Source organism: Furipterus horrens, unplaced genomic scaffold, assembly GCF_987537825.1.
Source record: "Furipterus horrens unplaced genomic scaffold, mFurHor1.1.pri manual_scaffold_4, whole genome shotgun sequence".
In the NCBI taxonomy this organism is placed as follows: Eukaryota; Metazoa; Chordata; class Mammalia; order Chiroptera; family Furipteridae; genus Furipterus; species Furipterus horrens.
In genome coordinates this window covers 23,517,186-23,530,645 of record NW_028327174.1, presented here as the reverse complement: position 1 = coordinate 23,530,645, position 13,460 = coordinate 23,517,186, and the positions used below count along the sequence as shown (strand labels likewise).

The window sequence follows — 13,460 nt, the reverse complement described above, 5'->3', positions numbered from 1 at the left end:
ACCAAGCCATTATTTTATGAAATATCAAAGGTACTTACTTAAGAAAAAGAAGATCAAAACTATGAACACTAAAATGACCACAAACACACAAGTATGAACTACTGAATCTAAAAAATAAAAACAAAATCCAACTAAGCAAACCAGAATAGAAACAGAATCATAGGTATGGGGATCATTTGGAAGGTTATCAGCTGGAAGGGGAAAAGGAGCGAAATGGGGATATGGTGCAGGGATGAAGAAGCATAATCAGTTGGTACAGAACAGACAGGGGGAAGTTAAGAATAGTATAGGAAAGGGTGAAGCCAAAGAACTTACATGCACAACCCATGGACATGAACTAAAGGGGGTGGGACTGCTGGAGGGAAGGGGGGTACTGGGCGGAGAGGAGCAAATGGGAAAAAAATTGGAACTACATGTACTGTCACAACATAATCAATAAAATATACTTTAAAAAAACTAAATTCTAGCACTCTAATAAAAATGAAGCTTTCTTTAAAAAAAATAAAACTCTTATTCAGGAAACTAATGAACAACACAAACAAACTAGCAAAATTGAACCAGAGGCATGTAAACAAGGAGTAGGCTAACAGTGACAAGAGGGGAGGGAGGAGGGAGAGAAGGAGGGTAAGAAGGGAAAGGGTCTAGTCAAAGAACATGTATAAATGACCCATGGACGTGGACAAAGGGGTGGGGATTGACTGTGGGAGAAAGGGTGGGCAGGGTGGTGTGAAGCAAAAAAACAAACAAACAAAAAAAAAAAAACACCTCATTCAAATTGACAGATTAACATCAATTCTAGAATAAAAACTCATTGCAAATGAGTTGTCTTTTTTTCCTCTGCTTTATCCCCCAAACCGGTAACAGTATAATTGCACAGTAAATATTTATTAAATGAATTGATAAAGGCAAGTCAATAGAAGTAATTTAAATCCCCAACACTAATGGAATTGCTTAAGTACAAATCCATACAGCTAAATATTATGCATCCATTAAAAAGTTTTTTTTTAATTAGTGATATGGAGAAATATTTGATATTAATTTTTTTAAAGAGAAAGGGAATAACATATTCATGAAGGAAATACAACTTTTTGGTGAGTTTTATTTTGTTGTTCTCTGTGTTTTCTGGTTACAAACTACTCTTATGAGAAACTCATCCTTTAATTGTTTGTTTATTTTTCTTGAGGACACATTTAAACCCAACCCAGACATGATTACAGTACCACCTAGCCTGAATTTGAATGTATGAAATGCAGGACCGTATATAGCCAGTATAATGTAACACTTGGAGACTTGTGTTTATGTCATTAATTTACACTTAAATTCTGAAGCCTAAATATTGACTCCATAACTTAATAGCTGTGGGACCCAGGATAAGTTACTGAGCCTCTATTGGCTTTACTCATTTGTAAAACTGGGGTAAGATACTTCACTAGGGGTACTGTGAAGATTAAGTGAATTAATACCTTTTAAAACTCTTACAACATTGGCAGTCACCATTGAGCTATGCAAGTGGTAGCTTTTATTATCGGATTCAAAACACTGTACTAGTTCTGGTGAGAATGCGAAATCAAAATCTAGTCCCTACCCGCAAAGAGAGAGGGAGGCACTCACGTCAGCAACGTCTTAGTCAACACAGAATGAAATCAAGATAGAGCCAGTACAAGCCAGGAGCGGGCATTCTGGAGTGATGAATTCTGAACAGAGTGAATCAAGGAAGTCACATTTGAACTGAGTTCTAAGAATCAGTGCGACTTCAACACCCGGCTAATAATGAGGGAAACCACAAGAGAGATCTTACTTAGCAAAGGCACAAGATTGAAATTGAGTTGCTCGTTCTCCAGGACATGGGAAACGTGCAACGGATGGACACCCAAGGTATTCAACTGTAGAGAGGAAAGAACAACGGTGTCATTAAGAAAGCCTGGACAGCCCTGGCTGGTATGGTTCAGTGGATTGAGCGCCAGCCTGCAAACCAAACCAAGGGGTTGCAGGTTCGATTCCCAGTCAGGGCACATGCCCTGGACAGTTGGAGGCGTGCAAGAGACAGCTGATCAATGTGTCTCTCTCACACTGATGTTTCTCTCCCTCTCTTTCTCCCTCCCTTCCCCTCTCTCTGTAAATAAATTAATTAATTTAAGAAAAGAAAAGAAAGAAAGAAAGAAAGAAAGAAAGAAAGAAAGAAAGAAAGAAAGAAAGAAAGAAAGAAAGCCTGGACGGCCACAGCCCAATCACTCGCCACTATCCTCTAGGCGCCAACTTTGGTGACAGCGAGACTCCAGGCTGGCATGCGGCGAAACAGCGCCTCTCTCAGGCGGTGAACCATCTGGGGAACTACCTAGGAGGGGAGACCTGGCCTGAGAACTACAACTCCCGCTGAGGCCTCCCGCACAGGACCCCATCCGTACTTCCGCTTCCGCCGCCTGCCCTCACAAGCCCACTCCAATATGACCCACCCAGGGGCGGGGGGGGCGTGTGACCAAGCACGACCTCGCGTGACGGGCTCCCCCTAGCCACCAAGCCCGGAAGCGGGACTCTGGGATCCATTGGTAGAAAGGCAAGCCGAAAAGGTGGAACTAAACTTGAAAATCACGGTAGTGATTGGAGTTGAAAGGACAATGACAGAGCCTGACGCCCACAATCCTGCCCAATCAGCTTTCAGGATGACCCGGAAGCCGGGAAGGGAAAGGGGTGAGATGGTTTTGTGATCACAAGCCGCAGTGCCTAGTGGGAGGAGCAGTTGCCCTGAGGCTGCCTAGCGCTTCCTGTTTCCGGTTCCTGGAGTGGAGCATTGCGAGGCACTGGAGGGAACGCTGGCTCTGATACGAACTCTGGGAACGGGGTCTGCGGCTGGCCCTTCGCCGGCCCTGTCTCCCAGCCCCAGACAGGTACTCTCCCGGGGAGTCTGAACTTCGGCTTCTCCATTTGCCCGCGACACGTGAGTATGAGGAACGGGAGAGCGCTCACACCTCGGTGTCTGTGACAGGGGTCGAAATCGTTAAGTGTCCCTTGTCTAGGGTTCTAGGCAAAGATCAACCTATGGAGCCCTAGAGTGGAATGGAGGCACAGGGGTGAGGGCAGGAGTCACCGAATTCGAAGGGAGTGAGAAGAAAGGACCCCCAAGACCAGAGGGACTGCACGTGTATTAGGCAGGCAGGGGAAGGAAGGTCCCTTGATACGGAGTGCATTTGCTGTGTTTCTGGGTGCCTGAGAAGGAATTTTGGCCTGTATCTGGAGGGAGGTAAAGCAGCATCATTTGGAGAAGGTCTAAGCAGTTGGAAAGTTAGGGGACTTGAATGTCTAGAACCTGGAAGAAGTTTGTGGGGGATGAGTGTGTGGTGTGGAGAAGAGTCGCCATTATAGAGATTCTTGTGTCGGTCTGTAGGGAACTTCTGCCCCTGCAACATGGAGCTACTCCTCTGAGGGTTTTGCACACTGGGCCTTTTAGCTAATTAGGGCCACTCTTCTAAAAGTGTAGGTTGCTGGAGACAGGAGAGAAGGGCTGCTGCATCAGAAACGAGTCAGAGAAGATAGTGGAAATTTAATTGGAAATGGAAAATACTTATGGCTGGTCCTGAGGGGTAGGGAAGAGAGTGGTAGAGACCCAGTGATATAAACTGCGTCCCAATTCCTGGCTTATTTATTGGTCATCCCACTGAAACATAATTTTTTAGCATTATCAAACAGATCTGTCCTACAATAAGAAAATTGAAGGATATTTTTCAAAATCTCCAGCCCTCCGCTCTGTTTCCAGTGTATCTAACAAACTCTTGCACCTTGAGAATCTAACTGGAGCACTTTAAAAAGGGACTACCCAGTCCTTGGATTTCATACTCTTCCTAATACATTTTTGCACCCTTGTATTTATCAGAAAATTTCAAGCAACTTATCTTTATGCCATGAAGTTACCCCAATCACTTTGCACATATTTAATACTTGTATAATGTAGGGCAGATAACCTCTGTAAGCATCAGTTTCCTCATTTATAAAATGGGAGAAATTATATCTGCCTTTCTGGGCTGTGAAGATTAAGGAACATAATCTAGATAAAGCACTGAGCACATGCCACTGAATCAAAGAAGCGGCTCAAGCATATATTTTCTTTAAAAAGAGAAAAGAACATAAATTGGTTCTCACCTTCACTTTTTGAACTAAGAAGCAAAATGAGAGCTGGTTCAGTTCAACTGATGCTGACTATAAGGTGTTTAACCTTTCATTTTTTTTCCCGGTTTTGTGAGATTCTTTGTTCTAATTTGGCAAAAGAAGTCATCAACTGTTAACACATAAGGAACTGACTTTGAAGCCAAAGAACAGAGATTTGTGTTTAAATATTCCTCTAGAAAAACTGGTCCTGGAAAAAATATCTGGAAAGTCTAGAATGTTGCAATTTTAAATTAGGTCCTTAGAGAATGTAAGGAAAATGGCACATTAAATAGAGCTAATAAAAGGAATCTCTTGCTCCTCTTTAGTAACCCAGCTGGTCACATTGTATGTTGAGCAATGAATTAATTTAGGGAACGTAGGAGTTTTGAGGTCTGAGTTCTTTATTCCATCTCCTATTCAGTGAACTGCATGAGGCGTCACTTCCCCTTCTTGCTTTATCAAAAAGAAAGCAAAGCTTTGGCTGCCACCAAAAAATGGATGTGAAATAGATACACATGTAGTGGTTAAGTATAGACCATGATCTGTGAAATGAAACCAGACTTATCTTGTTCACTCTACTAGCTTTATCCCACTTTTCTCATCTGCAAAATAGGGTCAATAATTGTGTTTACTCAATAGGGTTGTTGTAGGGTTAATTAATTAATGTACGTTAATTGCTTCAAAGAGTGCCTGGCAGAAGACAAGCACTCAAGAGTATTTTCTTTCAGTGTTTTAAATGTGTTTATGGGAGCCTCAGACTTTATGGCTGACTATAAGTATTCTTTGGAAACAGCTTATTAATATTACCATAGTGAATTAATGTTCAGAGTACACAAAGTCAGGGAGGCCACTTTCCAAGCATTTGTGGTCCTAGAAGAGTGTGGCAAACAGAAGGTCAAATGTAAGTTTGTTTAACCAGAGTGGAGAAAATTCATTAAGGTCTCAGCTTCCATTTTCCCATCTTTAAACTTGTTGGTACACATTAGATTCTGCCTATTTTTAAGGTTTTTATTCCAAAAACGCAATGGAGTTAGCGGGCAAGCATGGAAAAGAATAAGAGGACTTTAAAGAGTATCGGAACCAAAGTCCAGAGGTGTGATATGGAAGCATTTTATTATAAGTGAGAAAAATTTAAAAGAATTAAATCTTTGTATCAGAAAAATTAGTGATACTGTTACAAAATTAACAAGTATGGATAGCCTGAAGAGTCATTAATGATACCAGAGTGGAGTCTTCTGCAAAGTTAATTCAGTGTGTCCTGGGTCAGCAGTCAGTTGGATTTACTGAATTGTAAAGTGAGTTGGTGACCCCCAAGCGTTGTCAGCAGTGGAAAGACAACTGGAAATCTAGAAATTCTTGAGATTTATGATTTAAAGAGCCTGTGGTGAGTTGTGGAAGACTTCTTCAAACCACTCACTTGGACCTAGTGAATTTCCTTGTTCCTCTAATTTAAATGTTTGAATGATTTTTCAGAGATCAGGCATTAGATAATGTCAGGTTTTAGGTACAATGGCTGTGTTTATCTCTATAACTTCCAAATAGAGCCTATCAAGTTTCTAATTGTAATCTGAGCGTTGTCTTAGGGAGGGCCACTGGTTTAAGCAGTATTTTTTACCTCTGGCCCCTGCACACACTTCTCAGCTGTTCATTTCCTCTGTTTATGGCAAGTTCCAGGCTGAACCCCCATCCCTCTGGCCTTAGCTCCTTTTCTTTAGATACGTGGCCTGTAAAGTAAGAAAAACAAGCAGACAAACAAAGCTTGGTTGGTCCTTCCAGTAGCATATGCTGTGTCAAAGATTAAATCATGTATGTCTAAGTATGCACAGCTGGTACAGTGAAACTGCACAAAGTTTAAAGTATTAAACTTTAGATAATGATATATCACAGTCTTACTTCTCACCAAATAGTAAAGAGGCAAGGATATCTCCACTCAGGCTGTCATAAGTAATGACTTTTTGTTCTTTCCTCTCCCTCTTCTCACCTCCATAATGTGTTCTGAAGGACTCAACTATGAGTCAGACTGAAGGTTATATGAATGAGCTTCCTGATACAGGTGCTTTTGGCACAGAGATATTAAAATATACTGTTTGTTGCATGTGCCAAAGAATCTTACACTTTCTGCACAATCAAAATACCATTCATTGGTAGTACTTATGTATCCCTACATTGGTTGGTCCTTCTCATAGTTTCTAGGACAAAAAATGTGTCTTTTTTCCAGTGTAGGAGTTGGTAAACCGTCTTGGAGTTCAAGCACAGCTTGCAGAAATCAACAACTGTAGACACTTAACTCTTCACCAAGGCCAGTGCCGTCCTCTGTTGAATACACATTGTGCCCCAGTTCTGAGGGGGCACAGGAAGGACAGCTAAGCAATGCTGTCAGGCAGTGGAGTCAACTAGGAAGAGGCTTTCAAAATAAATTTGAAAAAGAAAAAGAAACCTAGAGACCTAAGAATCCCATTCAGAATATTAAGGGACAGGAAAAAAAATAACTTGGATGAGAGCTAAAAGCTGGAAATAGGCAGGTACCAGAAACAAAAACCAACTTCATAATAATGAAGAAAACTGGCTAGTGTAAAATAAGAGGTGATGGGTGGATGATAAAAAGGTTTTTAAAACCTTTTATTTATTACATTCATATCCCTTATCTCTTTCCCTTCTCTCCTGATGCTCTCCGCACCCTCGACACACACACTTTCTCCCAGAGGATGTTCCCCTTCTGCGGCTGCTGGAGGGCTGGACTACTGCTGCTGCTCATGGCTGTCACGGTGAGAGAATCCTGGCAGGCAGAAGAAAAGAACTGCGACCTGGTAGGAGAAAAGGGTAGAGAGTCAGAAAGAGAGTTGGCGCTACTGAATAAGATGACACCACTGTATAGCAAAAGGTAAAAATGAGAAGAACCTTAAAGGGCTAGAGGAAATAACCTTTTTTTTTCACCCAGCCTCTCGAGACAATCTCTGGAACTACTCCCCCCCCCCGACCCCCCATAGTCCCCAGCTCCCTGACCCCCAATATTTTTTAGGTCTCCAGACCCCAGGACCCCACGGACTCCTGACTCGTGATACCCCTGGCCCCTGGTATCACCCAGACTTCCAAAACCATTGGCCTCCAACCGCCCTACCCACCCAGTACCCCTGGACCCCCTAGGACTCCCTCGTGAAAGGAGGTGGTTGTGGGTGATGCTCATCAGAGAACAGCTTTTTTAAAAGAATCTTCCAATTTATTTGAATATGAAGGGAATTCATGTGTAATAACCTCCCCTCTCTATCTGGGGTAGCTGGTGCTCTTGTGCTTTCTTTATGATACAGAGCAAATTCTCAACCAAGCTTTAGTAGCAGTGTGCAGTGCTCTAATGCAGTACAGTAGCTGCTTCTAAGACTGGATCCAAGAGACCAGCTTGTAGTAATGTAAAAAGCATTATCAGATGCTTTCATATAATAGGACTTTAGAAGTATCAGATAAGCATATTTAGGCCTAAACACATCCTCAGAAGTGTCAAGAATCTCCAGATACAGAAATCTGAAGATGATCTTTAAGGAATAAGGGAGTATCCCATGTGTATTTCCCTTATTTACAGGGAAACAGTAGCTAACACTTTAGCATAGTCTACAGCAGATACTCTAGGAATATCTAGCTGCTGGGGTGGTGTATTTTAATCAGTCATCATCAACAATTAGGATGGTCTGTCAGGGTCATGGCTATCTTGCGATTCAGCAAATATTCACTATTACATTCAGCTGTGACATCATATAAATAAATTGAATGCGCCTTTTTGCATGTCAGAGGTTGCGGGTTAAGAGGAAGAAAGGCTGCTCTTCCTAAGGCTAGTAGCCAGTAACTCTCCTCTTTCTTTCTCCTCACTTCCTGACAGCTTTGAGAGCACTGTGGGCCAGGGCGCAGAAACGTATATGTACATATTCAGGGTATGCCGGGAAGCTAGCAACCACTCCTCAGAGGCAGGCCTGGTGCAGATCAACAAGAGTAACGGCAAGGAGACAGTGGTGGGGAGAATCAATGAGACTCACGTCTTCAATGGAAGTAAGACTCTCTCTGTTAATTAATTCATTGATGCCAAGTTGTTCCCTCGGACAATCCTGTATGTCTTTCCCAGTCTCTTCAAAATATCATATGTAGTTCAACACACTTGAGACTACAAACCACAGGATACCTAGTTTCATAGCTCCTCTGGAGCCAAGCCTCAGAACATTTATGTGTTTTTTTAAAGTTAGTGAAAAGCTTATGCAAACAAAGAAGAATGTAGCTGGAATCGTATAGCCTGGAATCCTTTTAATACTTAATGAGTTTTTCATTCTGGACTTGAAAATATCAACCGTGACTATTTCTCATCAAATTAATCAAACTTTGCCAGTTAAGTAATGAGATCAAGTTTTGCAAGCCAGTCAGTCTACAAAGATTTCTCTACTAGCTTATAATGATGGTGATAATGTTTCTCAAAAGTCATAAAGTCTCAATGCTGGAAAAGACTACATGAGCACCTATAATTCCTTCCCTTAAGCAGATAAATAAATTATACCCCCAGTGCTATTTGCTCTTATAAATAATATAATAAAAGTAACATAAAGAATTTGGGGCTTTGAGTCAAAAGACTGGATTTTTGAACCATATTATATTTACTTTGCCCTATAACTTTGAAAAATCATTTCACCTTTTTACTTTGTTTTCACATATGCAAAATCGGAAGCGGAATCCTTACCTTATTGACCCCGCATGACTCAAGTCAAGTGATATTTTGCAAAAGAAATTTGAACACAGTAAATACTGAAGAAAAAGAAATACCTCCCAATCTTAAAAATCATCCACATTGAACTCATCTGTGGCTAATTTAAATCTTAGGTTTTGCCCTGCCCTCTAATAATTTTAAGGAACCTCTTTTGATGTTAGCAGGTATTCAGCCAATAGTGAACCATTGTGAAGGTATGGATCATAATTGGTTTTGCACTATCAGCTGCCTGCCTTTAATGTGGAAAATTAACGAATCTCTGATTCTTAGTTGCGTAAGCAAGGGAACTTAAAGGTGAGGGTGGGGGGAGGTTAGCTTGGCATTTCCAGTATACAGAGCTCATACTGAAGAGGGTTATTTTATTAAAAACCAATTTGTCTAAACTTTCCAATTCCACTTTACCATAGGACCCAGGTCTGCTTCTACTTTTCCCATACTCCAAAGCTCCATTTTCCTTGTCCCTCCCCAGGTGATTGGATCATGCTGATCTATAAAGGGGGTGATGAATATGACAATCACTGTGGCAAGGAGCAGCGTCGTGCAGTGGTGATGATCTCCTGCAATCGACACACCCTAGCGGTGAGGCACCCTGGGGCATGTGAGCCTAGAGAGGAGCTGAAAGGACTCACCTGAGGTGGGAGAGACTTTCCAGAGGGCACAGGAAACATTGGGATGGATTAGAGAAAATTAAAGTTCAGTGTTTTCCTGTGTCACAGACACCCATCTTCCAACATACATGGAAATATAGGTTATTGAATGAGGAAAACAAGTCATTTTGGGGTTTTGTTGAGTTTTTTTTTTTTCTTTGTTTTTTTGTAGATGGAGTTGAAAATGTTTTAAATGTGTTCTGTCCTTTCATTATCAGGACAATTTTAACCCTGTGTTTGAGGAGCGAGGCAAAGCCCAAGACTGTTTCTACCTCTTTGAGATGGATAGTAGCCTGGCCTGTGCCCCAGAGGTCTCCCACCTCAGTGTGGGTTCTATCTTACTTATTACGTGAGTATTCTTTTTTCCTCATCAGTCCAAGCCTTTCCTTTTTTTCCCCTTAACTCATAAGTTTCTTGGATGCACATGGGCATAAAGAGTGTGTGCATGTGTGTGTGTGTGTGTGTGTAATGGGAGGGGGAAGAATTTTATGTGAAAATCCTCATTCAGCTCTAACTTTACAAGTCTTAAAAATGAGATCTGTTTTGTCCCCTATAAATATTCACATTTGAAGGTGTTTTTTACCCTACTGGAGGGCTGTAGTTTTTAATACTATCCCATTAGATCAGCAATTTTCAGCTGGTGTGCCGGCTGCCACAAGAATTTTAAAGCATGCAAAATACCTATTTAGTCAGAGGTACTGACCAACCTCTTTTCCCTTAGGTTGTCAAATAAAAAAATAGTAACAGCAGCCAACACAACAATAGCCATTCTATGTGAATGAATCAGAAATGTACCTGTTTTTTGTTTGTTTGTTTTGGTCAGATTGACAGAAATGTTTTTTGGTATGCTGCAGAATTTTAGTAATCAGTTTATATGTACCATATGAAAGTGATTGAAAATTGCTACATTAGATATTATGACTTTTGGACAAACAAAATCATGTGTCTAATGGTGACTGTTAGCAGAAGTCAGTCTTATTTTTTCCTGAGCACTTTTGATTTTTTTTCAGACCTACAGTGCTCTGGTTTTTTAAGGAAGTTACCAGCCCCCCTTTTGATGTAACTTCACTACCCTTTTTTCCCCACAGCTTACAAAACAGCTAACAATGAGTATAGAGGCTGTCCTTAGTATCCGAGTTTTACTGTTTCTTGGTTTTTACATGTGGCTGTTTCTTTGACAGGGCTGCATCATTGGTTGCAGTCTATATCATTGGGGGATTCCTCTACCAGCGACTGGTGGTGGGAGCCAAGGGAATGGAGCAGTTTCCCCACTTAGCCTTCTGGCAGGATGTTGGCAACCTGATAGCAGTAAGTACCAGGGCAGCTGGCTTGGGCCTACAGCCTGCACACAAGGTTGGGTGAGCAACCATCCTGCTTTGCCCAGACCAAGAGGTTTCCTGAGACACAGGACTTGGGTGCTGAAATCACAAAAGGCCCAGCAAAGCAAGACAGTTGGTTGCCCTCAGTATGATAGCATCTTACTAAGACTTGGCCAGAGGAGCAACACTGTTGCTTAGATTTAGGAATAATACAGCTATTCAGGGGCCTATGTAGGAAGAAGGTGAGACCTGATTAGTCTTTTTCCTTTTTCTCCCAAATTCAATTTAGGCTGATCCTTGGAGCTCTGGGCATTTGTCTTCATTATCCCTGTAGAAACTAGTTCTTGCCACATTCATACTTTACCTTAGTCTAAATTGGTTATTCCAAATTATCATTTCCTTTGTTTCTTTCCTACAGGATGGTTGTGACTTTGTGTGCCGTTCTAAACCCCGAAATGTGCCTGCTACATATCGTGGTGTGGGGGATGATCAGCTGGGGGAGGATTCTGAAGAAAGGGATGATCATTTACTACCAATGTGAATGCACTTTATACGCCCAGCTTCTTCGGTCCCTAAACCAAAGCATACTCAGCCAGATTTCTTAAGCAGCCTCTATCCAGACTCATCTCACCCTTAATGTTGCTCTTGCTTACCAGTTTGGTTTTGGTTTGCATCTTTCTAGTAAAAACGCCTTCCCGTTGTTACCTATTTTTGGTTTTTCCTCTAGAGGCACAGTTGTAGGTCAGAGATAATATAAGGCCTGTGACAAAAGGCACTATCTTGGTATAGGAAGGTACAAGCAGGATAGTTATGAGCAAAAGCATATGGCAGGCTAGCTGACCTTTGTAAACAAATTTTCACAAGTTTTTGACACTGGAATTCTTTAATTAAAAAAAAAAAAAAAAAAGGCAAAGAAACATTATTTATCCAAGGATTGCTTTCATGCTTACTGTGTACTCTACAGTAGTCTCCATGAGAAGCTGCATAGAATTTCTTTCTTGGAACTACTTTGCAATGATTGCTTGATTGCAATCCAAGTACTGCCATTTGGTCTGAGCCTGGAGATGATATAACCTGTTTCTCACATCTCTGGGATTAGGATGGGGAAAATGTGGAACTTCCCAGCTAGAGGATTATAAGGTACCAGCACATCACTCGTTGGCATTGGAACAACTTTGCAGCTGGAACGGGGCCCTGGATTGTGGTCATTAGTTTAGTCCATATGCAGCCAAAATGCACTCATGCACAAGTCTGTTCTGTCAAAAAGGGAAACTGAAAGTGACCTGTGCGCTCTAAGAGTTCCGGAAAAGGGAAGTGTATTTACCTTGTAGTGGGATCCCTTTGATGGCATTTTTTTCTCCCACTTGTAGTAAAAGTGGGCAAAGCTTTTCTTACCAGTGTTTCTAAACATGTTGCAGTTTCTTCATAGGCATGTTATTTACTTTTTTGTCTTCTGGAAAGGGAATAGAGGCAGCATTGGGTCATCTAGGGCTGTGCCGTCCTCTGCCCGGGGTGTGGGACTCCGCTACACACATCCCTGCTTCTGGCTTAGGGGAATACATTCTTCCCCACATTTCTATATGTAGAGGGTTTTAATGTTCTGATGCTTCCACCTTTCTATGTAGGCCAAGTGCCCAGAAATGTGGCCTGATCTTTTAATAGTGAACCTGGGCCGTTAAAAGAGCAATGGGATTCCATAGCACACAAGTGGAAGGAATCAGTGGGTGGGGCCTTTTATAGCCTTAGAGGAAAAAGTGAAATTATTTAATCCTTGGACTTTTTGATATTATTGGAACAATTTTTTTTTTTTCTTTCTAAACAGGGAAAATAATGTTATAAAAACATCCTTTTGTTATTTGTTTGCATCTCTCCCCCACACTCTGGTGTTTTAAAAATGATTTTTTGTACAAAAACACTTGAAAGATTAAAAAAACAAAAAACATGTTGGCCTAGTCATTTGTGTGAAAGAGGGTAGACACTGGAGTAAGAAACAACTGAGACCAATTTTTATCCTTTTACTGAGGAGAAAAAATAATATTTTTGTTGTATAAGGAATAGCACCTAAGGCAGCTATTTATACTCCTGGCCGCAACCGCAGGCACTCCTGTTTTATATGCTGTAGGACACAGCGGAGTTGGAACTGAAAAGGCAGAAGACAACAGATTGGAAGAGTGGAGGGATGCAGAAAGAATGACAGCAGCCACATGTGCCAAACACTTTTAGTCCCTGTAGCCAACAGAATGATGCCAACCAAGTCTGTACTAGTTAGTGAGCCTGCCATGGATGCAGGAGAAAATGTTCCAGAGGAGGAGAGTGAGTGACAACAAAGAAAACCAGACCACAGCTACTGTCAGACAATCCGGAAGGTGCACCAGATTTTGCTACTTGTCACACAACCTGGAAGAACCCTACCTCTCCTGCTGGGGAGGCACACCTACATTCCACCCATCTCCTGGCCTGACCATACTGTATATTCCTCCTCTTGGAGAACTGAGACCATGGCTAGAAATTTCACTCCAGGATAAGGCTGAGCAGTACTAGTTCTCTAGACTTCCTCTTTTATACAGGTTGGATTAGGGCAAGTGAAAATTGTAAAGACTTTTAAAAATAAAACCC

General features: G+C 41.5%; 1 protein-coding gene across 3 annotated transcripts in view; it reads left to right on the top strand.

Annotated features, from left to right (window-relative positions):
* The first annotated feature begins 2,663 nt into the window (after window positions 1–2,663).
* The window catches only part of M6PR (mannose-6-phosphate receptor, cation dependent), a 36,084-nt gene continuing 25,287 nt past the window's right edge, over window positions 2,664–13,460 (top strand). For 2 of the 3 annotated variants that reach the window (XR_016510437.1, XM_090272834.1), the window contains exons 1-6: window positions 2,664–2,935; window positions 6,843–7,021; window positions 8,009–8,175; window positions 9,348–9,457; window positions 9,744–9,874; window positions 10,707–10,833. Coding sequence is in view for 2 of the 3 variants with exons in the window: in XM_090272834.1 (XP_090128960.1) it covers window positions 6,846–7,021; window positions 8,009–8,175; window positions 9,348–9,457; window positions 9,744–9,874; window positions 10,707–10,833 (711 nt within the window). In the remaining variant the exon portion in view is untranslated. Of the gene's footprint in view, window positions 2,936–6,842; window positions 7,022–8,008; window positions 8,176–9,347; window positions 9,458–9,743; window positions 9,875–10,706; window positions 10,834–11,262; window positions 12,787–13,460 lie in introns of those variants that run through there. The other variant, XM_090272833.1, reaches the window with a different exon arrangement.